Consider the following 23290-nt stretch of genomic DNA (forward strand, 5'->3'; position numbering starts at 1 on the left):
GCGGGCTCTTTCCCCTCCTCTTCTGGACTCTGAACTCCGCCCCTTCACTTCTTCCTCCTCACCACCCTCTTGCTGCTTGCAATGCAACACCTTCTTGACACAAGCAATGCACAGGATCGGGCCCTCACGCCTCCCCCTTTCTCCTGCCCCCCCGTAGCTACTCAGGCCTTGCTGCTTCCTGGGTTCCAAGCAGCCTGTCTCCAGCACGTTCCCTTTGTGGGCCTCTCTCGCTCTCATTTCTCGCATTGGCTAAGCCATAAATGAGTGTGCTGGGTCTGGGGGAGGGACAGAGAGGGTGAGGTGACTTCACCAGGCTTGCATCTTTTCCCAACCATGTGTCCTTTGACCCTTATCTTTCCCTATGTGCAAAGGCTTTTCTGACCAGAGGCTGTATTAATTCATGTTTTTCATAATACTATCCTTAAAGGTTTTACTTGTTTGTTGCAAGTCAGACTTACGTACAACAACCCTGTGAGGTAGGCTGCCTTCTAGTTTTCTAACTCCAGTGTGTTCTTGTTTTTAGATCTTGCTGGTGATGCAGTCACAACAAAAGCCCTGTACGGTGAGCTATAACCTGTGTAAAGGGGGTAGAGCCAATCCTGAGTTGCCTGGAATGTTGGCCTTGCTGGAATGTGGATGATATTAAAAATGAATTCCTGTATCCTTATAGCGACGAGACATGTGCCACTCTGTGGGGAGGGGGTAGGAAGCCATGCTCCGATGATACACAGCCTGATTCAGATGTTGATCCTACAGAGCTGTCTCAGACAAACCCCTCTGCAGAAGCAAAAACTATTGCTTACAGAGAAGTTGGTACCAAACTGTCAGGCAGCGCTGAAGAATCAGATGTTTGTAAACTGACTAACGTTTTGAAACACCCTGTTAATCTTTTTCACTAAGTTAATTTTGACACATCTACATGGCATTATATTAAGGGACTAAATTCAAACAAGTACCTTCCCTGGCAAACTATGAAAATGCTACCGTATGTATGTATGTAATGTGAGTCCAAGAAGCAACAAATGCCCCAGTGAGTTGCCCCAGCATGGCTAAGGGAATTTGAATGGTGGTCTCCGCAGTCCTAGTCTGACACTCTAGCCACTACACAGCACTGACTCTCTGGAGTACTAGTATGCTTTGTAAACCCAATCCTGAGCTGGCTTAGTAACATCAGGCGGGGAGCTCCCTGACTGCCTGTGAGCCATCTTATCAATACTCGTCTTTTAGAGGAAGAGACCTTTCATACTTCAAAAAGCAGGCTTTGTTTTTGTGTGCATCTAGAGCAGACAAGACAATGACTGGCTGCTTGGAAAAACACATAAAATATAGTATAGAGTCAAGAAAAACAGAACTGATTAGAATTCTAAAGTGTTTAGGTTGGATAATTCTGTACTGTTGATGTTATATACAACATACAAGATGTATTTCACACACACACACACACACAGCTATTTAGTTTTTCACTGTTCTTTTGTAAGGAAATTGAATGGCTGTACACTCACAAGGTCTGGCCTACACACATGATGAAATAACCTACGTGTCTATGCATGAATCTTGTATGTACAGTAGTTCCATCATGTAGGATGAATGCAAACAGATATGTCATTGTACATACAAGCAGGAAGCAGCAATCAATTCACTTCAGTAAGCCTATACAATTTTCATTCTTTTACACACACACACACCGAGTATCAGTGAGACCCGCTTTTGCCAGGTTTGCGGGGAGAGCAGGCTAAGCCTGCTTTCCACACAGACGAGCAGGGCGGTAGCCCTGGGTGCCTGGATTGGCTGCCCACACGACTGCCGGCTTCGTGATGGAGCCGGCGAGGGCTGGGAGGATCGGGGGCCGCGCAGACCCCAGAAGCTCCAGGATGTCCTGCGTGAGCGCACAGGGCATACTGGAGAGACCCCCGAGCCAGGAGGCTGCTTTTGAGCCTCCCAGTCGGGGGTCTCCTCCTGAGTAGCTGCAGTGTGGAGCCGCACCACGGCTACTCACAATTCTAAAAACCGGTTTGCGGAGGGCTTGCTCTGCAAACCCAGTTAAGGGGAGGGGGTTAAGCGGGTTAACCGCCTGAAAGCCACCGGGCTCCCCTAGCCTGATTTGGCCTGATCGTGGGAATAGCCTTACTGTTTTTCACTTAATCCTTATCAATGGTCCTCATTCTCTGACAGTTTTGCACCTAGTCCTTGTCACTGCTTCCTCTAGCTAGCCTCAACCTGCCCCCTGCAGCTAACCATGCTCTTTCTCTCTCTCCTTTTTTCTGTAGTCCCTTTTTCTTTTTAACCATCTAGATTTCCTTCTTCTCAGAGATTGGTTTTTTACTTAATCGTCGATGTCCCTTCTTCTCTGACACAGTTTCACAACTAGTCCTTGTCCCCGCTCTTATTCTTTCCTTCTTTCTTCCTTCCTCTATCCTCAATCGGACGTGGTCTTGGTTGGTAATTTTGATGCATTTAACTAGTGTGTTACTTATTTATTTATTATTTACATTTCTAGCCCGTCCTATACCTAAAGGTCTCATAGCAGGTTACAAGAAAACCAATATAAACATAATTAAAATAAAACATAAAATCAAAAATACATTTAAAAATACAGGGCCTGAGAGGGGAAGAACCACTATCTCTCTAGTTAAATCTCAGGGTAAAAAGGTGCATCTTCATGATCCTCCTGAATGTACACTATGTCGGAGCTTGGCGCACCTCAGAAGGGAGGGCATTCCACAACCTAGGGGCCACCACAGAGAAAGCCTTTTCACGTGCCCCTACGCCTTTAACTGTTGAAAATGGTGGCACTACCAAGAGGCCCTCCCCTACAGATCTTAACTGAGGGGCAGGTCTATATGGGAGAAGGCGTTCCTTCAGGTATTTGGGGCCCAGGTTGTCCAGGGCTTTAAAAGTCAGTGTTAAAACCCTGAATTGGGCTCAGTGGCAAATTGGAAACCGGTGCAGTTCCTTTAAGACTGGCATGATGTGCATCTGGCCAGAAGTGCCCATCAGCAGTCTTGCTGCTGCATTCTGCACTAGTTGCAGCCTCTGAACTGTCTTCAGGGGCAGCCCCACATAGAGTACATTACTATAGTCCAGTCTGGAGGTTGGATCACTGTGGCCCGGCCATCTCTGTCCAGAAAGGGCCGTAGGTGGTGGACAAGCCCGAGTTGAAAATAGGCACTCCTGGTCACTGCTGCCACCTGGGCCTTCAGCAACAGCAGCAAATCCAGGAGTACCCCCAAGCTATGCACCTGTTCCTCCCAGGGTACTACCAACCCCTCAAGAATAGGATATCTCCCCACTTCGGGGAGAGACTCTGACACACAGCACCTCCAACTTATCTGGATTCAGTTTCAATTTATTGGTCCACATCCAGCCCATTACCGCCTCCAGGCAATGGTCAAGCACCTCAACCTCCTCTCCTGATTGAATTGGACTAGAGAGATAGAGTTGGGCATCATCAGCATACTGGTGGCACCTCACTCCAAACCTCCTGATGACCTCTCCCAGCGGCTTCATATAGATGTTAAAAAGCATAGGGGCTAAGATTGACCCCTGAGGAACCCCACAGGTCAACTCCCAGGGAGCCGAACAAAATCCCCCCATGGCAATTCTTTGATTTTGACCCTGGAGACAGGAGCAAAACCACTGCACTACAGTGCCTCCAACACCCAACTCCCAAAGCCTTTCCAAAAGAATACCCTGGTCAATGTTATCAAAAGCTGCCAAGAGATCGAGGAGAACCAGCACGGTAGCACAGCCCCTGTCCCTCTCCCAGTAAATGTCATCAACCAGGACAACCAAGGCTGTTTCGATGCCATGACCAGGCCTGAAGCCAGACTGGAATGGATCCAAATAATCTGCTTCCTCCAAGCTTGCCTGAAGCTGAGTCGCCGCCACCTTCTCCAGTATCTTGCCAAGGAAAGGTATATTAGCAGTATCTGTCCCACTTAGCAAGCAATGGGACAGTTACCCCTAGATTAAGCAGATTCAGAAGAGCCAAATGGAAAGGGAACTCACCTTGTGCCTTCCCCATGCTGGGATACCTAAGTAGACTCAGAGTAAACTCGCAACAGTTAACTCTCTGTTCAAGGTCACTCTGCACTATTTGCTCTCCTTTGGTTTACCTCCACTCCATAGATGCCTCAAACCAGCTAAAAACAATTATTTCAGAAGGGAAGTCAGATAATTTCCCGCTAATGCTCATTCCCTCCTTATCAAAAGAGACTAGAGTGGGAGATAGGAACACAGGGATGCATCAATTTAAAAACGTGGATTAGTTTACTAGGTGTTTCCAACAGAAAAGAGTTTTCATGTTTGCACATTCAATTGCTCCATTTGCATTAACCTATTCACGCATAGCATTTTAGTGCAGCACTCCCGAGACACAAGGATCCACCAACTACTGAAGGAAGAAGCGGGTTGTATGATAACTGCTGGACCCCAATCAGGGCTCTCTCTATCCCTGTCACTTCTCTCCCTTAAATCCAAGAGCCCTTTTTTCTGAGCCTCCTTTCTCTGGCCAGCCTAGAAGCTACGTTAATTTGGATATTAAGCTAAATTTCCTCTTATCAGTTGTATGGTTAATTATGTAATGCATTTTTTGGGTAATAATATTGCTTTTAGTGACTCCCTTATTTTAATTTTTTTATTTATTTGATGTATATACCACCCGGTTTACATAAAAATAAAACCAATTAAAATCAACTAACAATACAAATCAAAACTAAATAAATTAAACAATTAAAATCATTCTAACACCAAAATCATCAACATTAAAATCATTTAAAACAAACACTAAAATTTTAAAGCATACATCTAGGCAGGCACTGAGGGAGGTTATACCTTCTCCCGATGATGTTGACATGGAGAAATAGATTTGGGTGTCATCAGCATATTGATAACACCCAGCACCAAATCTCCTGATGATCTCTCCCAGCGGTTTCGTGTATATATTAAACAACATCGGAGACCATATGGAGCTTTGAGAGACACCGTAGGAGAGTTCAGATTTGGAAGAACAACAGTCTCCAAGGGACACCATCTGGAATCTGCCCGAGAGATAGGAGTGGAACCACTGCAAAGCAATGCCTCCCACCCCAAACCCTTCAGACGTTCCAGAAGGATACTTTAGTCAAGCTGCTAAGAGATCCAAAAGGACTAAGAGGGTCACACTCCCTCTGTCAATTCCTAATTGGAGATCATCCATCAGGCTGACCAAGTCAGTCTCCACCCCATAGTTTGAAATGGGTCTAGATAATCCATTGTATCATCCATTGTACCCCCTTTCAATGGAGTAATAAAACCTTCTCTGCTATTGGACATCTCTCTCTCTCAGCCAGTTATTTTCCTGTAAACAACACTTTGCATTAAATTTATTCTGATGGGGAACTGTTCCACTCTGAGCTAATTTCCCCACACAAATCCCAAACACTATTTTGGGGTGTTTACCAATCACCGCAGGTCAGTTCCATCAACAATTTGTCATCAGCCGCAGACTTCCACAGACTCCATTTTCCAGTCCCTGAATAGGCCTACTTTCAGCGTGCTTATGCCTCGTCACCATTAACATTCAAAGGTCAGCACAGAAAATGGACCACTTGCTCATCTCTCAGCCGATCCTACCTCACAGGGTGGTTGTGAGGATAACAATAACCATGCAAGCCTCTCTGGTCTCCTTGGGCTCCAGATACCATTGTAGCTGGGGATGATGGGAGTTGTAGGCCAACATCGGTAGGGAGCTAAACTTTTGGAGCCTTGCTCAACCCTGACTGGCAGCAATTCTGCAAGGTTGCAGGCAGAAGCATTTCTCAAACCTAGTTGGGGATGCTGCCAGGGACCGAACCTGGGATGCAAAGCAGGTGCTCAAGAAGTGAGTGATTGATGCTCCAGGTGTGGGTTGTTGTTTTTTTTTTTAATTTTATTTATTTATTTATCTAACCAACACTTTTCTATACCACCCACTACCAAAGTCTCTCAGCAGTTTACAACAAACCAAATCAAAAATTTAACACATTTTAAACATATATAACTTTTGAAGTGAAAACAATCAATAAAGTTCAACTAAAAGCTTTAAAACTTCAGCTCTAATCTCAGCAGGAAGTGCATTCCACCACCCTGGGGTAAATACAGAAAAGGTTTGCCTCTGAATCGCCACAGGCTTGCCTCTGAGATGCCACCATTCTGAGGTGGCACCCTCAGACAAACCTCCCCTGGCGATCTTAATAGGTGGCAGGGGTCATAACGAAGAAGGCGTTGTCTTAAATACCCTGGGCCCAGGTGGTTAAGGGCATTATAGGTCATAACCAGCACTTTGAATTTTGCCCGGAAACTTATTGGCAACCTGTGCAGTTCTTTCAAAACATGAGTGATATAGTTTCTTCAGGACAACCCAGAGACCAACCTGGCAGCAGCATTCTGCACCAGTTGCAGTTTCTGCACTACATACAAAAGCAGCCTCCTAGGGAGAGCATTGCAGTAGCCAAGCCTGGAGCTGACCAGCATGTGCATGAGTGTGACCATATGTTCTTAAGGTCACACTCTTCCAGGAAAGGGCGCAGTTGGCATAACAGCCAGAGCTGATAAAAAGCACTCTTGGCCAGATATCGGGGAGAGAGTTGGGTCCAGAAGTACTCCCAAACTGCAAACCTGTTCCTTCGGGGGAGTGTAACCTCATCCAGAACCAGTGGATCAATCCCATCTCCTGAACTGCAGCTCCCTACAATGACCACTTCCATCTTGTTTGGATTCAGCCTCAGTTTGTTATCCCTCATCCAGCCAATTTCTGCATCCAGGCAGTATCGTTCTCTCTAATTCTTTTCATCTTTGAGCAGAATGAGTTTTGTTCTGGGTGGCAGCATCAAAGCACTGTGTGCGCACCTGCATTCAGAATGGGGCTTTCCTGATTCAACCTGAGTGGGACCTAAAACTAACTGGGTGGACATCCAAATATGTGTTAGTGCACGCACATGTATAATCTTTAGAGGGAACTAGGGTGGATAAAAATCAATGTTTTTAAAATAAAAAATAATTTTTTTTATTTTTAAAATTTAAATCTGATTTTATTTCAATCAGATTTTTTTTTTACATAAAATGCTTTTTGAGGAAAAAAATCTATCTTATGACAGTTTTCTGTTTAAGATATATTATAGTCCAAAGGTTATTCATCATGAAATAAGGATTAGTTTTTAATTATGTAGCATGAGGCTCTATATATGCAATGTTTTTAATTCCATTAATCCATTCACAATGTCATGCTCTTCCAGAGGTTTCTGTAAGATTATTTTGCGCAGTTTTTCTGTCTACAAGATATTATCACAGATGCTTGGTTTTGCAGTTCTCAAAATTGATTTTGTCCCTGCAGAGATTACATGCCTATTCTTCACAGCAAAAATGCAAAAAACAAACAAAAAAACCCAACCCAAAACCCAACCCCTATTAAACTGTAGATAGTTCACCCCACAATAATTTCATAATTATCTATGTATTTCTAATAGTATAACCAAATCAGTAATTTTTGATAGAACTGTAACTAGTCTGAAAAGTTATTCCAAAAATGGAACCTTCATCTGGTTGCAAAAATTAAGGTCATACCAGCAAGAATGAGTCTTTATGTAAAAAACCATGATTTAAATCATGATTTGATTTAAATCAAATCCACGCTGGAGGGAACACAGCCAGACAGGCGACTGGGTTATGCCATTTCCTGAAGAAGCTGACATGGAGAAACACCCTCTGAAATCTGCCAGAGAGGTATGAGTGGAACCACTGTAAATCAGTGCCTCTTACACCAATCACCCTCAGATGGTCCAGAAGGATATCATGATTGATGATATTGAAAGGCACCGAAAGATCCAAAAGGACTAACAGAGTCACACTCCCTCTGTCAATTCTTAACTGGAGGTCATCCATCAGGCTGAGCAAGACAGTCTCCACTCCATAAGTTGGGCCGTTTCAAAAATACAGTTCCAGATGTATATCTGAAACTGCCAGATTCAGTCAGACCATTGGTCCAGACAGCTCAGTATTGTTTACACTGACAGGCAGCAGCTCTCCAAGGTTTCTGAGGGGGAATTACCCAGCCCTGGAGAAAGCCTTCTACATTCATGGCAGGTGCTGTACCACTGAGCAATGGCCCCATCCTCAAAGAAATCTGCCTTCTAGTGAGTCAGACCATTGGTCCATCTAGCTTAGCATCTGGCCCCTTCAGAGCTTGCTACGCCCTGGCCTTGTTCTGGCCCTTTTGCATCTCCAGGACTGTAAGAAGCTCTGACTGAGAGCAGGGAAAGTCCTGTTCATTTGGTGATTTACACCCTTCCCTAAAGAACGCAGGGAGAGAAACTTTGCATAGAAATCTTCTATTGGACAGGGCGGTTTAGGATATGTCACCCAGGGTCCACATTCCAGAGACCCACACAGAAGTGTACAGGGGAAACTCGGAAAATTAGAATATCGTGCAAAAGTCCATTAATTTCAGTAATGCAAATTAAAAGGTGAAACTGATATATGAGATAGACGCATTACATGCAAAGCGAGATAAGTCAAGCCTTAATTTGTTATAATTGTGATGATCATGGCATATAGCTCATGAAAACCCCAAATCCACAATCCCAGAAAATTAGAATATTACATGGAACCAAGAAGACAAGGATTGTAGAATAGAACAATATCGGACCTCTGAAAAGTATACAGTGTACTGTTCTTGATTGGCCAGCAAACTCGCCTGACCTGAACCCCATAGAGAATCTATGGGGCATTGCCAAGAGAAGGATGAGAGACATGAGACCAAACAATGCAGAAGAGCTGAAGGCTGCTATTGAAGCATCCTGGTCTTCCATAACACCTCATCAGTGCCACAGGCTGATAGCATCCATGCCACGCCGCATTGAGGCAGTAATTGCTGCAAAAGGGGCCCAAACCAAGTACTGAATACATATGCATGCTTATACTTTTCAGAGGTCCGATATTGTTCTATTCTTCAATCCTTGTCTTCTTGGTTCCATGTAATATTCTAATTTTCTGGGATTGTGGATTTGGGGTTTTCACGAGCTGTACGCCATGATCATCACAATTATAACAAATTAAGGCTTGACTTATCTTGCTTTGCATGTAATGCGTCTATATCATATATCAGTTTCACCTTTTAATTTGCATTACTGAAATTAATGGACTTTTGCACGATATTCTAATTTTCCGAGTTTCACCTGTATCAATAAAAAGAATCAATAAAAGAAAGCAAATGCTATAAAACACTAATATTCATTAACTGAGCTAATTATGGAAATTTATACATAACACGGACACAAAATACACATCTGACAACACTGGTTCCCAAGACATGTCAAAAGCAACAAGGGAAAAATAAAGAATCAAAAGGAGAAATCTTACTAGGTTTTATATTTTACACAAATGAGGAAGTTTCCCAGGCTTGTCTGAAGTTTCATAGTATATTTTCATGCAGTTTCATAGTATGATTTATCATATGTATGAGTTTGCACATATGCAATAAGGCATTGCTTCCTCCTGAAGCCATTTCCACAATGGAAGCATGGTTTCTATAATGTATAATAAGTTCTTCATTCCATCTGAAGATATTTCTACACACAAAGCAATTTAAATAGTTTCTCCCCAGTGTGGATTCTATGATGCCTAGTAAGAGACTGACTCCTGCTGAAGCTCTTCCAAGCATTACTATGGTTTTCCCCCAGTGTGGGTTCTATGATGTTGTTTAAGATACTCACTCCGGCTGAAGCTCTTCCCACACTCCAAGCATTCATAAGGTTTCTCCCCAGTGTGGGTTCTATGGTGTAATGAAAGTCGTCCACTACTGCTGAAGCTCTTTCCACACTCCAGACATTTGTGTGGTTTCTCTCCAGTGTGGGTTCTATGGTGTACAGTAAGTTGTCCAATACTGCGGAAGCTCTTCCCACAGTCAAAGCATTCATATGGTTTCTCCCCAGTGTGGGTTCTATGATGTCGTTTAAGATACTCACTCCGGTTGAAGCTCTTCCCACACTCCAAGCATTCATAAGGTTTCTCCCCAGTGTGGGTTCTATGGTGTAATGTAAGCTGTCCACTCCGGCTGAAGCTCTTCCCACACTCCAAGCATTCATAAGGTTTCTCCCCAGTGTGTGTTCTATGGTGTAATGTAAGCTGTCCACTCCAGCTGAACCTCTTCCCACACTCTAAGCATTCGTAAGGTTTCTCCCCAGTGTGGGTTCTATGGTGTAATGAAAGTCGTCCACTACTGCTGAAGCTCTTCCCACACTCCAGACATTTGTGTGGTTTCTCTCCAGTGTGGGTTCTATGGTGTACAGTAAGTTGTCCATTCCGGCTGAAGCTCTTCCCACACTCCAAGCATTCATATGGTTTCTCCCCAGTGTGGGTTCTATGATGTTGTTCAAGATGTCCATTCCGGCTGAAGCTCTTCCCACACTCCAAGCATTCATATGGTTTATTGCCAGAGTGGCTTCTATGGTGTAATGTAAGGAGTCCACTCTGGCTGAACCTCTTTCCGCACTCCAAGCATTCATATGGTTTCTCCCCAGTGTGGGTTCTATGGTGTAATGTAAGCTGTCCACTCCGGCTGAAGCTCTTCCCACAGTCAAAGCATTCATATGGTTTCCCCCCAGTGTGGGTTCTATGGTGTACAGCAAGATGTCCAATACTGCTGAAACTCTTTCCACACTCCAAGCATTCATATGGTTTTTCTCCAGTGTGGGTTCTATGGTGTAATGTAAGATCTCCACTGAGGCTGAATCTCTTCCCACAGTCAAAGCATTCATATGGTTTTTCTCCAGTGTGGGTTCTATGGTGTAATGTAAGATGTCCACTCTGGCTGAACCTCTTTCCACACTCCAAGCATTCATATGGTTTTTCTCCAGTGTGGGTTCTATGGTGTACAGTAAGTTGTTCACTCTGGCTGAAGCTCTTTCCACACTCCAGACATCTGTGTGGTTTCTCTCCAGTGTGGCTTCTATGATGTTTTTTAAGATTTCCTCTCCGGCTGAAGCTCTTTCCGCACACAGAGCATTTATGTGCCTTCTCCCCAGTGCAAGTTCTATGGTGCAGAGTAAGAGCTCCACCTGTGCTGAAGCCATTTCCACACTCCAAGCTCTCACATAGTTTCTTCTCTGTGTGCATTTCATACTGAGGTTCAAAGCTTGGCTCAAGACTCAAGCCTTTCCTACGAGGAGGGCACAGGCTTTTCTCTCTTTCTTGATTCATTACGTGTTGAGAAGCAGGTGATCCACTCCTGCTCTTCCCTTCTGCTCCAGGTTTTAGTCTCTTCTGGTTTCTCTTTTTCCATCTGTCACCTCCTAACAGTCCTCTGCTGGGTTTCCCCCCATTTTTCATCTTCCAATTGTCACATGCTGCAGAAAACTGGTCAGAGCCTAGAATAGAAAAGGATATATTCTTAGAAGAAATGGTGGAAATGCAAAGAAGAGACTGGCAGCTTTCCCCCCTGTATTTGATGGCTATGTGATCACAGCCATTTCTGAAGATAGGTGACCTTAAATCATTTATGGTAACATGCTGGTTCACTCTAGGCTTGACTGCTGTAATGCACTCTACATGGGGCTGCCTTTGTACATAGACCGGAAATGGCAATTGGTATTGAATGCAGCAGCCAGAATGGTCTCGGGAACAACCCAAAGGGACCCTATATGATCAATTTTGAAAGAATTGCACTGGCTCCCTATACGTTTCCGTGTAAAAGTACAAAGTGCTGGTTATGACCTACAAAGCGCTTAATAGCTTGGGTCCAGGGTATTTCAGAGAGTGCCTTCTTTGTCATGAACCCCTATTGCCTATTAAAATAGTCTGGGGAGGTCCGGTTATAGTTGCCGTCGGCTTGTTTAGTAGCAACTTGGAGCAGGCCTTCTCTGTGGTTGCCCTGGGGCTTTGAAATATGCTTCCTATTGAAATAAGCATCCCCTTCTCTGTTTGTTTTCAGGAAGGCCCTTAAGATGTACTTTTTTTCCTCAGGCTTTTAACTGAAAATGCCAAACTATTATGTTTTTATCTGTGAGCTTATCAGCTGGCAGCACCTGTGGCCGCCAATCCAGATGCAGGTTGAAGTAGGGGGTGCGGCCAGCACCAGGAAGATGGGATGTGAAGTTCTAATATGGCAGCATCAATATGGAGCCTCCGATCCATCATCAGTCTCCAGTTACATGGCGGCTTAATGTACAAAGTGTTCAAAATGGCCTCCCATGGCAAGCTATTTGCAACAAGACATCATCATCAATGAGGATGGGGAAAATGCTACAGAAATCTGAATTCTATCGGAAGTCAGTGGGCTGAAGATGCTTGGGGAAAAAGAAAGTGAACTCTAACTCTCACTTGCCAAACCATGAAATTGTCATTCTTTTGACTAAATCATGTTTCCAGTAATCAAATTATTACTGGGAGTAATCAGTAAGAGGGGGTGTGAATACTAACATTTCTCCTTAGCATTTACATTAATGGTCTTTAGTTTATGTTTTAGGGTGATGATTTTCTCTGGAATGAGTGACATCATGGAAGAAGACACACAAGTTACAAGAAAATCTTTCCCCTTCTCTTTGGTTGTTACACCTTGCAATCTTTATGGCCGGGGTGAAAAAAAAATGATGTTATATAAAAATCCATAGTAATAGTAGGTCCTGGCTCCAAAATTACCTAGGTACATCTCCCTCCCACACTAGGAATATGGAAGGGAAGATTTGTATTTTTACAATTATATTCCATTCAAAAAAATTGAATTTTTACTTTATTTCATTTCACATTGATGAATAATAAAAATCATATGGCTTAGTATCAGAACAACCAGAACTTATGATATACTGAATAAGATACTTCCCACTGACCTGCACATACCACATTTTGCATGGACAATGCCACTCAAATCAGCTGAATTAATTACTTTTTACACCAGAATATGCTCAGGGAAAAGTTGAAACATTATTATTGGGGTTTTTTTTTCTATTTTTAGAATAAATACTGAATCAGACATTCACTGACCTGAAGATAATTTTGAATGGACAGTCCAACCAGCCACTCTCTCCTTTGCTTTGAGCCCTGAAGTGAGAGCAAGAGCAAGTGGGGGAGGGGAGAGGGAGTCAGTCTTTCCTCCCCATAAGACAGCCAAGCATGCAGATGCACTTCCCTGAACTAAGAACTCATCCCCAAGGGAGATTACTTGGAGCAGATAGTGCTCACCTGTAATCAGTCACCCATCAAAACGGAAAACGGGACTTAAGGGAGAGCGAAACCTCAGAGTTGGTGGAGAGCCAGAAACAAAGACATGTGCAGGTCTGTGTGTGACAAAGAGGGAACAAGAAGGGTGAGTGTCCCAAGGCGGCTGCCTCTGCACCAAGTCTTACTAGTAGCCTCTTACCAGCTTCTTGCGGGGTCCATGCCAAGCACAGCCACCACTTGCCTCTCCTCAGCCCTCCTGTCCCTCCCTGGATGATGCTGGACAGAGGACGGGCACAGTGCTATCTAGCTGCTGCCTCTAAGAGCCAGCAGCGCCTGCTGTGAGCCATCGTGCTCGTAATGGACAGAGGTGAGCTGTCCACCTCAGAAGCACAAACAGCCAGGAGGGATGTGTGGCGACGATGAGTACTGGGAAGCATGCTGGTTTCTGGATCTCATACTGCCTTTCTCCTCACCACTACAGCATCCGAGGGGGGAAATTGGCTCTCCCGCTCTGATTATGGCAAGATCCTATTTGAAGTGCTGATGGGCATGCATGCGCCCTGACACCATTATCAATGCACATGTGTGCCTGTCGCCCGTTCCAATGCTAGAGCAAGAGAACCAGTTTTCCCACTCTGGCCGCGGCAAGAGCCAATGTGGCAACAGCGGGGGGAAGGTGGCAGTGGAGGCAGGAAAAGGAGGCATGAGCAGCAGTGTGGGGAGAGACTGCGTGGCTGCTAGAAACAGCTGCACAGAGGACTGGAGTTTTGTGTGTGGGCACGCAAGCAAGCACCTTAGAGGGAACACAGGCGCGGAAGGAGAGGGACACGCTAACTCAAGGACCAGGAGGAGGAGGGGACAGCTCTGTTCAGCTGGTTCTACTCCAGCCAGATGCCCAGTGAGGAGCCAGCAGGAGTGGAGGAAAAGCCGCACATCGGAGGACCCCATTCTGCAGGGAACAGAACTGCAGCGCTGCGTGGCTAGTTTGGGAGCAGACGGCGGGCCCGGGAAAGCAGCAGGACGGGGACTAGCAGATAAGGAACTCCTCACCAGCTCCTTAATTCCACCCCCCACCCCCACCAGCCGGTGCCTCTCTAAAGATTTCCCCCTATCCAACCCCAGCACAGCATCCCTCCAGTGGCTGTTGCTGGTGTCTACCTTATGTTTCTCTTTCGTTTGTGGGGACTTCCCCTTTCAGTGATTCTTCTCCCCTTCTGGGTTTTTCTCCTATATTGGACGGTGGGCTTTTAAAAAAAAAAATCACATTTTATATCCCGCTCTTCTCCGAGGGACTACATACTTAAGTTTCTCCTCACAACAACCCTGTGAAGTAGGTTAGACTGAGAGAGAAGTGACAATGGAGGGGGAGGGACTTTTCTCCTTTTGTGTTTTCTCCCTATTTTTCTCTGCTTTTCCTACCTTTGGGCCTTAAGCTCTGGCGATAGTCTGCTTTTGATTTTTCACAAAGCCTCCTGTTTTCAGTTTTATTTCGTGTTGCTGAAACTGACATTTGGAGTTGCAAGATGCCTATTGAATTCTTTATGTGTTTAAATCTTTTAAGATTTCCTTGTCTAACCTGTCTTCAATGTAACCCCTGCGAACTGGGCAAAGAAGCACCTTTTAACGTTGTGATTCTCTTTATTTAGCAGGGGAAGTGTAACTGGCCCTATCCACCCCCAGCGCAGTACCTCCAATGACTCTTGGTAAGGTTCCATCTCCTCCTGTACAGAGGGTTCCAGAAGACCTCAGATTTATGGCCACTGTGGGGGAGCACTGTTGCAGTTGAAATATGACTCTGAAACAGAACAGATTAAAGATTGCATGATTAAGTGGATGCAAAACCTAAATAGAATAACTGATATTCAACCATGGGAGCACCAATGGAGGGTGAATATTAAATTTACAGCAAATCACACCCTAAGAGAAAATTGGTATAAAATGTATTTTTCACTGGTCTATTACTCCTGTGACCATCAGAAAGATGGACAGCAATTGCCCGGGAGATTGTTGAAAATGTGAGAATCATGCAGACACATTTTATCACATGTGGTGGACTTGCAGCAAAGCACAGCAATTCGGGGGGGGGGGGGGGTAAATCCACACTAAGATACAACCAATTCAACATTCACACTTTCAACAATATCTGCTACGAGGGTAAATGTTGGTAAGGGTGGAAGTGGAATCTTGGACTGTCATATGTAATATGCCATATATAACTGTTTGAAGTTGGAAGTTCCAGAGATGATAATGTAATCATGTTAGTTCTTCTATTTTCTAAATAAAAATCTTTTTTAAAAAGAAAAAAAGGACAGTGCACTGCTATCCTGTGGGGGCCAGGCAGACGCTCCCTGGCCGGGGCAAGCCCCTCCGGGGCTGCATGGCCAGGAGGGACCGACACCAACCACACTGGGAGGGTAGGTTCCTGAGTCCAGATCTAGGGGGAGGCGGGGCTGTGCTTCTTTTTGAAATATGAGCTCTTTGGAGTGCAGGGATCCATCTTATTTATTTTTTGGTTATTTATCTATGCAAACTGCTTTGGAAACCTTTGCGGAAAAGCACTATATACATATTTGGGGTGGTTGTGACCCAAATAAAAAGTTGACTTGATTTCTGAAGTGTGCGCTTCATTTTCTGGGCAGTGGGCCAGCAGTTGGTCAGAATCCAATCAACCCATAGCTAAAATTTTGGATCCTGGAGAAAATTAGGAATAAACAAATTCCAACATTAGCAGAAAAATAAGAAAGCCAGACTACTCCCTGTCACTGACACTTGAGTGGATGTGGCAGGAAGAGTCCTAGCTCGATCCAAGATCATATGAGCCTAGGCCAGGTAGACAAAGACATCCTTTTGCTCTCACATCCCTCCTAAAATATTAGTTGACAGCTGAAAAGGAACAATCAAAACACACACTTGATAAACACCCATGCTTGACCAACAAGCAGAAGGTTGCTGGATCGAATCCCTGCTTGTATTATATCAGGCAGCAGCAATATAGGAAGATGCTGGAAGGCATCATCTCATACTGCGTGGGAGGAGGCAATGGTAAACCCCTCCTGTATTCTACCAAAACCACAGGGCTCTGTGGGCACCAGAAGTCGAAATCGGCTTGACGACACACTTTACCTTTCCTCCAGCACATGAAGCCCAGCTGGCCTGAGGGAGGTCGGTGGTGGGGAGAAATAATGGTGGCAGCAAGGAGGTGGAGAAGTAAGCGGGAGGCGACGAGAGAGTCACTTTCAATTCTTGATTATGGACCATGCAGTAAGGTGGTGGTCAGGAAGCTAAGAACGGGACAGGGAAGTTTGGCCATGGAAGGGAAGAGAGACACGGCATCAGAAGCATTGGACCGACGGATGGCAGTGGCATGAGGGAAACCAAAAAAGGCAGCCGAAAAAGCGCCCGGGGGGGGGGGAACGGAGGACAGACACAGAGAAGGAAACGGAGGTAAATGAGGACAGCATGCTAGGATGGAGTGGGGGGAGAAAAAGAGAGAGAGAGAAAGAAACGAAGACGACAGATGGTAAGGGAGGGGCGAAAAAGAGAGAGAGAGAAAGAAACGAAGAAGAGAGATGGTAAGGGGAAAGCAGCGGCAAGGAGGAAGAAAGAGAGAAACGGAGAAGAAACGCGGGGGGTAAAAGCTGCGGCGGGGAAAAAGAAATGGGCCTGGAGCGGGGGAGAAATGGGGCATAGATGAGGGAGACTGGGGCAGAAGATGGGGGCAAGGAGATATTGGGGCAGAAGGTGGGGGGGAGTGTACTGCTGCACAGATGCTCTCTGTGGGGTCAGCTAGTTTATACATATTTCTCTAATGTGTACCCGTGGCTAATCCCGTGCGTGGCAGCTCTCCTGAGAGTTCGCAAGTGGAAGCACTGTGGTGATTGGGCAGTGGAGATTCCATATGCAGATAGGGAAGAGGAGCCTGTGATGGTTAAGGTCAGTTGGAATGCAGCTCTTACTGGTCGGAAGATGTTCAAGATCTGTTAACTCAGGAAGGGAGAGAGGGAGAGGGAGGGAGAGAAGGGAGGGGAAGAAAGACAGAGGGGAAGAACAAGTGGAGGGAGAGAGGGAGAGAAAAGTAGGGAGGAGAAGAGAGAAAGAAGGAAGAGAGGGACTGGCCTGAGCCTGTCAGCAGGCTGAGGGGAACGAGCGGCCATGGCAATGGCAAGGAAGGGCCCAGTCAACTGCTGCTGCTCCTTTCGGGAGGAGCAGGAGTGGGGCTTGGGTGAGGGTGGGGAGGTCTTTGGGGATAGGGGGCAGCAGCTAGGCCAATGGGTGCCAGCAATGCTTTAGCCACGAGCAAGAGGGGTGAGCGGGATGGAGTAAAGGGATGGAGGAGGAGGAGGAGGAGGAGCAGGAGTGCGGCTCAGGTGAGGGTGGGGAGATCTCTGAGGGGAGGGGGCCTGTGGCAGGGGGTGAAGGGAGCAATCAAGTACTAGTGCGCAGATTAAGCGAATAATAAATCATCATCTTCAACTAGTCATGCAGGTGGGGCATAATTTCAGCACAATTTTCTCTCCCTGCCTGAGGTGTTGTGATAGAATTGTTTTAAGCTCTGACACAAGCAGAATAAGTGCTGCTTACAAGTTCCACCCACTTACTGGTACAAAATAAATGGAAAAACTATGGTTGTGTGTCAAAGATGAATTTTTGTTTTTTGCTCTGACGGAGGAAATGGGGCAGTTTTACCCATCAAGCCTTAAGGGTCACCCCTGTCAAAACTCTGGCACCTTACAGAGCCCCACTTATAGCCCCTTGAGCTGCTTCGACCCCTCCCCAATTTCTCCCTCCTGGGATCCAACAGAGCACTTTGCCCAGGAAGGTCCCAGGAAGGTTGTGGGGTGAAGAATTGACCCTGAGATTTTGCAAGAGGAGAGAGCCCAAGGTGGGGTGGGGGGAGCCAGACCCTCTGGCAGTTCCCTTAAGGATTGCTTCTCATTTATTTAACACTAGTATTTTTAAGCCCGTTATAATAACGGGCGCTAGCCTTTCCCCCTCCCTTTTATTTGGTTTTTTTAAAATGGTTTTTTTTTGTTCGTTTTTTTTAATCTGTCTGTCTGTCTCTCTCTGTTTGTTTCTCACTTTCTCTTTGTCTTTGTTGTCCTCCGAGTCCCCCCCCCTCCGCTCTCCAAGAGGAGACGGAGACCGGGCCGGGGAGACGGAGGCCGGGACCGGGGGCCGAGCGGAGGCCGTAGAAATCTTAAAGAGAAAATGCTGCCGCCGCCGTTGCCGCCAAAGTCCCACCCTCCCTCCCAACTTCCGAGACCACCTTACCCCGGCCCATGTCAGTTGGGCGAAAGAAGTCCTTAACTGAAGAGGGAGAGAGGAGCTCGCAAGCAGTGCTCCTCTCTGAGCAAAGGCTCTTCCCGAACTGGCGCTTGGGGCAGAAAGGACGCTTGCGTTCCCGAGTTCCCGAGTGCCGGCCAGATCTAAATCCCATTCCAAAATGCATCACCTTCCCAGAAAATGCCCAGAACTCTTCCACTGAGAAGCTTGGAGCATGAAACCTCAAAGAGGTAGGATGGGTTGGAGTTGCACAGAGAGAGAAAAGAGGTTGGGAGGCATGCTTGCCAACTGCAAGCGCCTGGTCTCATAGAGAGCCAGCGTGGTGTAGTGGTTAGAGTGCTGGACTAGGACCGGGGAGACCCGAGTTCAAATCCCCATTCAGCCATGAGACTTGTTGGGTCACTCTGGGCCAGTTACTTCTCTCTCAGCCTAACCTACTTCACAGGGTTGTTGTGAAAGAGAAACTCAAGTATGTAGTACACCGCTCTGGGATCCTTGGAGGAAGAGTGGGATATACAATGTAAAAATAATAATAATAAATAGTAATATACTTGGGGTGCGATTTCCAAAAATGCCCATTTAATTGTTGGGCTTCAAGCTAGCAGGCAGGTAAGCAGGTTTCCATAGAAGACCAAGGAGCCAAAGTGTCCAGTTCTGCCTCGGGAAAGCATTGCTTCTCAGCAGCTGATCACTGTGCATGACTCTATCATTTTATGGACTTTTATCTAAGGAAAAGTGCTGTGTTTGGAGCAGGAAATACAACAGAGGAAGCCTTGGAACCATAGAGAGGGAGGGGAGGGATAGGCTGTCATCTGGGGAGGGGAGGTGCAGTAGGATTCCAGAGATATCTCCATTGCAAGAATAGACTCTGCCCACGTGGGTCTGTCCCTCTGAATATATTTTCCAAGTGGGTATAAAACACCACAGGCATAATAAACACACGTTTAAAAGAATCCTCTGAACTGGCCCGTTTGTCTCCTTGCAGAGAGGAGGCGAAAGGAAAGAAGGATTACTTAAAAGTCGTATTTGCAAGGAGAAACTTTCCCCTCTTCATAGCTCAACACTGGCTGCTTGCTGAGAGCAATGGGGAGAACCTGGGCTTGGAGGGAAGAGCTCTTGCAACTGCCCCTCCCCTCGTTGATGCTGCTGGCTGCGCTCCTCCTCACAGCAATGCCGGGACACCTTTCACAGCAGGGGCAGCTGCAGGGAGATGGACCACCCTTCCCTCCGCCCGCATGCTGCTGCTTCCCTCTCACCTTCCGCTTTCTGCAAAGGGCTCCGCAAGCAGTAACGAGCCTTCCCGGCCTGGGCGCAGTGCCGGTGAGCGTGTCTAAGAGGACGTGCAGCGTCTCTTGCAGCGCTGCTGAGTTCTTGCACCGCCCTCCTGCTCCAAGGGGCGGGCAACTCTCGCTCTCCCTTCGCCCTGCAGCTAATGCTGCTCCCGCGGGCTCTTTCCCCTCCTCTTCTGGACTCTGAACTCCGCCCCTTCACTTCTTCCTCCTCACCACCCTCTTGCTGCTTGCAATGCAACACCTTCTTGACACAAGCAATGCACAGGATCGGGCCCTCACGCCTCCCCCTTTCTCCTGCCCCCCCGTAGCTACTCAGGCCTTGCTGCTTCCTGGGTTCCAAGCAGCCTGTCTCCAGCACGTTCCCTCTGTGGGCCTCTCTCTCTCATTTCTCGCATTGGCTAAGGCTAAGGCCTTTTTCCCAGCTGCTGCACTTACTTTCAACAAGCTGTCTACCACGACCCCAAGATCCTTCTCCTGGTCAATCACCGACAGCTTAGAGCCCATCAGCATATACTTGAAGCTGGATTTTTTCGTACCAATGTGCATCACCTTACACTTGCTAACATTGAATTTTCCATTTTGTCACCCACTCCCCCAGTTTGGAGAGATCCTTTTGGAGCTCCTCACAATCTGTTTTGGATTTCACTACCCGGAAGAGTTTGGTATCATCTGCAAATTTGGCTACCTCACTGCTTACCCCTGCTTCAAGGTCATTTATGAATAAATTAAAAAGCACTGGTCCCAGTACAGATCCCTGGGGGACCCCACTTCTTACTACCCTCCATTGTGAAAACTCTCCATTTATACCTACCCTCTGTTTCCTGTCTTTCAACCAGTTAGCAATCCACACATGTACTGGTCCCCTTATCCCATGACCGCTAAGTTTCCTCAGGAGTCTTTGATGAGGAACTTTGTCAAAAGCTTTTTGGAAGTCCAGGTAGACTATGTCAACTGGATCACCTTGATCCACATACTTGTTGACACTCTCAAAGAACTCCAAAAGGTTGGTGAGGCAAGATTTTCCTTTGCGGAAGTCATGCTGGTTCACTCCCAGCAGGGCCTGTTCTTCTAGGTGCTTTACAATTTTATCCTTGAGGATGCTTTCCATCAATTTGCCTGGAATGGACGTTAAGCTAACCGGCCTGTAATTTCCCGGATCGCCCCTAGATCCCTTTATGAAAATTGGTGTTACCTTTGCTACTCTCCAGTTCTCCGGTACAGAGCCCGATTTCAGCGATAAGTTATATATTTTAGCAAGTCGGCCAGCAATATGACATTTGAGTTCTTTGAGGACTCTTGGATGGATGCCATCTGGCCCTGGTGATTTGTTAGTTTTCAGTTTTTCCAGACAGTTTAGAACATCATCTCTTGTCACTTCTTTCTGACTCAGTTCTTTAGCCTCCACCCCTAAAAAGCCTGGTTCAGGAACAGGTATATACTCAGTATCCTCTGCCGTGAAGACGGACGCAAAGAACTCATTTAGCTTCTCTGCAACCTCCATATCCTCCTTAATAATCCCTTTCACTCCCTCATTGTCTAATGGTCCAACTACCTTCCTGGCAGGTTTCCTGCTTCTGATGTATTTAAAGAAGTTTTTGTTATTCTCCTTAATATTTTGGCTAAATGTTCTTCATTATGGACTCTTCTGAACTCCGCCCCTTCACTTCTTCCTCTTCCTCCTCTCCACCCTCTTGCTGCTTCCAATGCAACACCTTGTTGACATATGCAATGCACAGGATCAGGCCCTCATGCCTCCCACTTTCTCCTGCTCCCCCTGTAGCTACTCAGGCCTTGCTGCTTCCTGGGTTCCAAGCAGCCTGTCTCCATCACGTTCCTCTGACTGGCTTATTCCCTCTGTGGGCCTCTCTATCATTTCTCTCATTGGCTAAGGCTAAGCCATAAATGACAGTGCTGGGGCTGGGGGAGGGACAGAGAGGGTGAGGTGACTTCACCAGGCTTGCATCTTTTCCCAACCATGTGTCCTTTGACCCTTATCTTTCCCTATGTGCAAAGGCTTTTCTGACCAGAGGCTGTATTAATTCATGTTTTTGATAACACTATCCTTAAAAGTTTTACTTGTTTGTTGCAAGTCAAACTTACGTACAACAACCCTGTGAGGTAGGCTGCCTTCTAGTTTTCTAACTCCAGTGTGTTCTTGTTTTTAGATCTTGCTGGTGATGCAGTCACAACAAAAGCCCTGTACGGTGAGCTATAACCTGTGTAAAGGGGGTAGAGCCAATCCTGAGTTGCCTGGAATGCTGGCCTTGCTGGAATGTGAATGATATTAAAAATGAATTCCTGTATCCTTATAGCGACGAGACATGTGCCACTCTGTGGGGAGGGGGTAGGAAGCCATGCTCCGATGATACACAGCCTGATTCAGATGTTGATCCTACAGAGCTGTCTCAGACAAACCCCTCTGCAGAAGCAAAAACTATTGCTTACAGAGAAGTTGGTACCAAACTGTCAGGCAGCGCTGAAGAATCAGATGTTTGTAAACTGACTAACGTTTTGAAACACCCTGTTAATCTTTTTCACTAAGTTAATTTTGACACATCTGCATGGCATTATATTAAGGGACTAAATTCAAATAAGTACCTTCCCTGGCAAACTATGAAAATGATACCGTATGTATGTATGTATGTAATGTGAGTCGAAGAAGCAACAAATGCCCCAGTGAGTTGCCCCAGCGTGGCTAAGGGAATTTGAGTGGTGGTCTCCCCAGTCCTAGTCTGACACTCTAGCCACTACACAGCACTGACTCTCTGGAGTACTAGTATGCTTTGTAAACCCATTCCTGAGCTGGCTTAGTAACATCAGGCGGGGAGCTCCCTGACTGCCTGTGAGCCATCTTATCAATACTCGTCTTTTAGAGGAAGAGACCTTTCATACTTCAAAAAGCAGGCTTTGTTTTTGTGTGCATCTAGAGCAGACAAGACAATGACTGGCTGCTTTGAAAATGACATAAAATATAGTAGAATCAAGAAAAACAGAATTGATTAGAATTCTAAAGTGTTTAGGTTGGATAATTCTGTACTGTTGATGTTATATACAACATACAAGATGTATTTCACACACACACACACACACACACACACACACACACACACACAGACAGCTATTTAGTTGTTCACTGTTCTTTTGTAAGGAAATTGAATGGCTCTACACTCACAAGGTCTGGCCTATACACATGATGAAATATCCTACGCGTCTATGCATGAATCTTGTATGTAGTTCCATCATGTAGGATGGATGCAAACAGATATGTCGTACATACAAGCAGGAAGCAGCTATCAATTCACTTCAGTAAGCCTATACAACTTTCATTTTTACACACACAGAAACACACACACACACACACACACACACAAAATGAGAAATGGTCTGATATGTAATTGTTTTGTCAACAATTTTTTTAAGGATTTGTTTTATAGAAGAGAAAATGGACTTCTATAAAGACATTTCTCTTGGGGAGCGGGGGTATTTGCTAGTCTGGTTGTTTTCCAGTGATTCTAAGTTAGAATGTTAGTGACTAGGGCAATACA

General features: G+C 45.8%; 1 protein-coding gene across 1 annotated transcript; it reads right to left on the reverse strand.

Moving 5' to 3' along the window:
- Nucleotides 1–9249: 9249 nt before the first annotated feature.
- Nucleotides 9250–19582, reverse strand: LOC128349595 (zinc finger protein 883-like). The gene is made up of 4 exons (XM_053306160.1): nt 19467–19582; nt 14859–14965; nt 12994–13050; nt 9250–11381 (listed from the first exon to the last, which is right to left on the reverse strand). The coding sequence occupies exons 1-4, from the start codon at nt 19505–19507 to the stop codon at nt 9679–9681; spliced, it is 1908 nt and encodes a 635-aa protein (XP_053162135.1). The 5' UTR covers nt 19508–19582; the 3' UTR covers nt 9250–9678.
- Nucleotides 19583–23290: the final 3708 nt, after the last annotated feature.

The sequence above is a fragment of the Hemicordylus capensis genome, chromosome 3 (assembly GCF_027244095.1).
Source record: "Hemicordylus capensis ecotype Gifberg chromosome 3, rHemCap1.1.pri, whole genome shotgun sequence".
In the NCBI taxonomy this organism is placed as follows: domain Eukaryota; kingdom Metazoa; phylum Chordata; class Lepidosauria; order Squamata; family Cordylidae; genus Hemicordylus; species Hemicordylus capensis.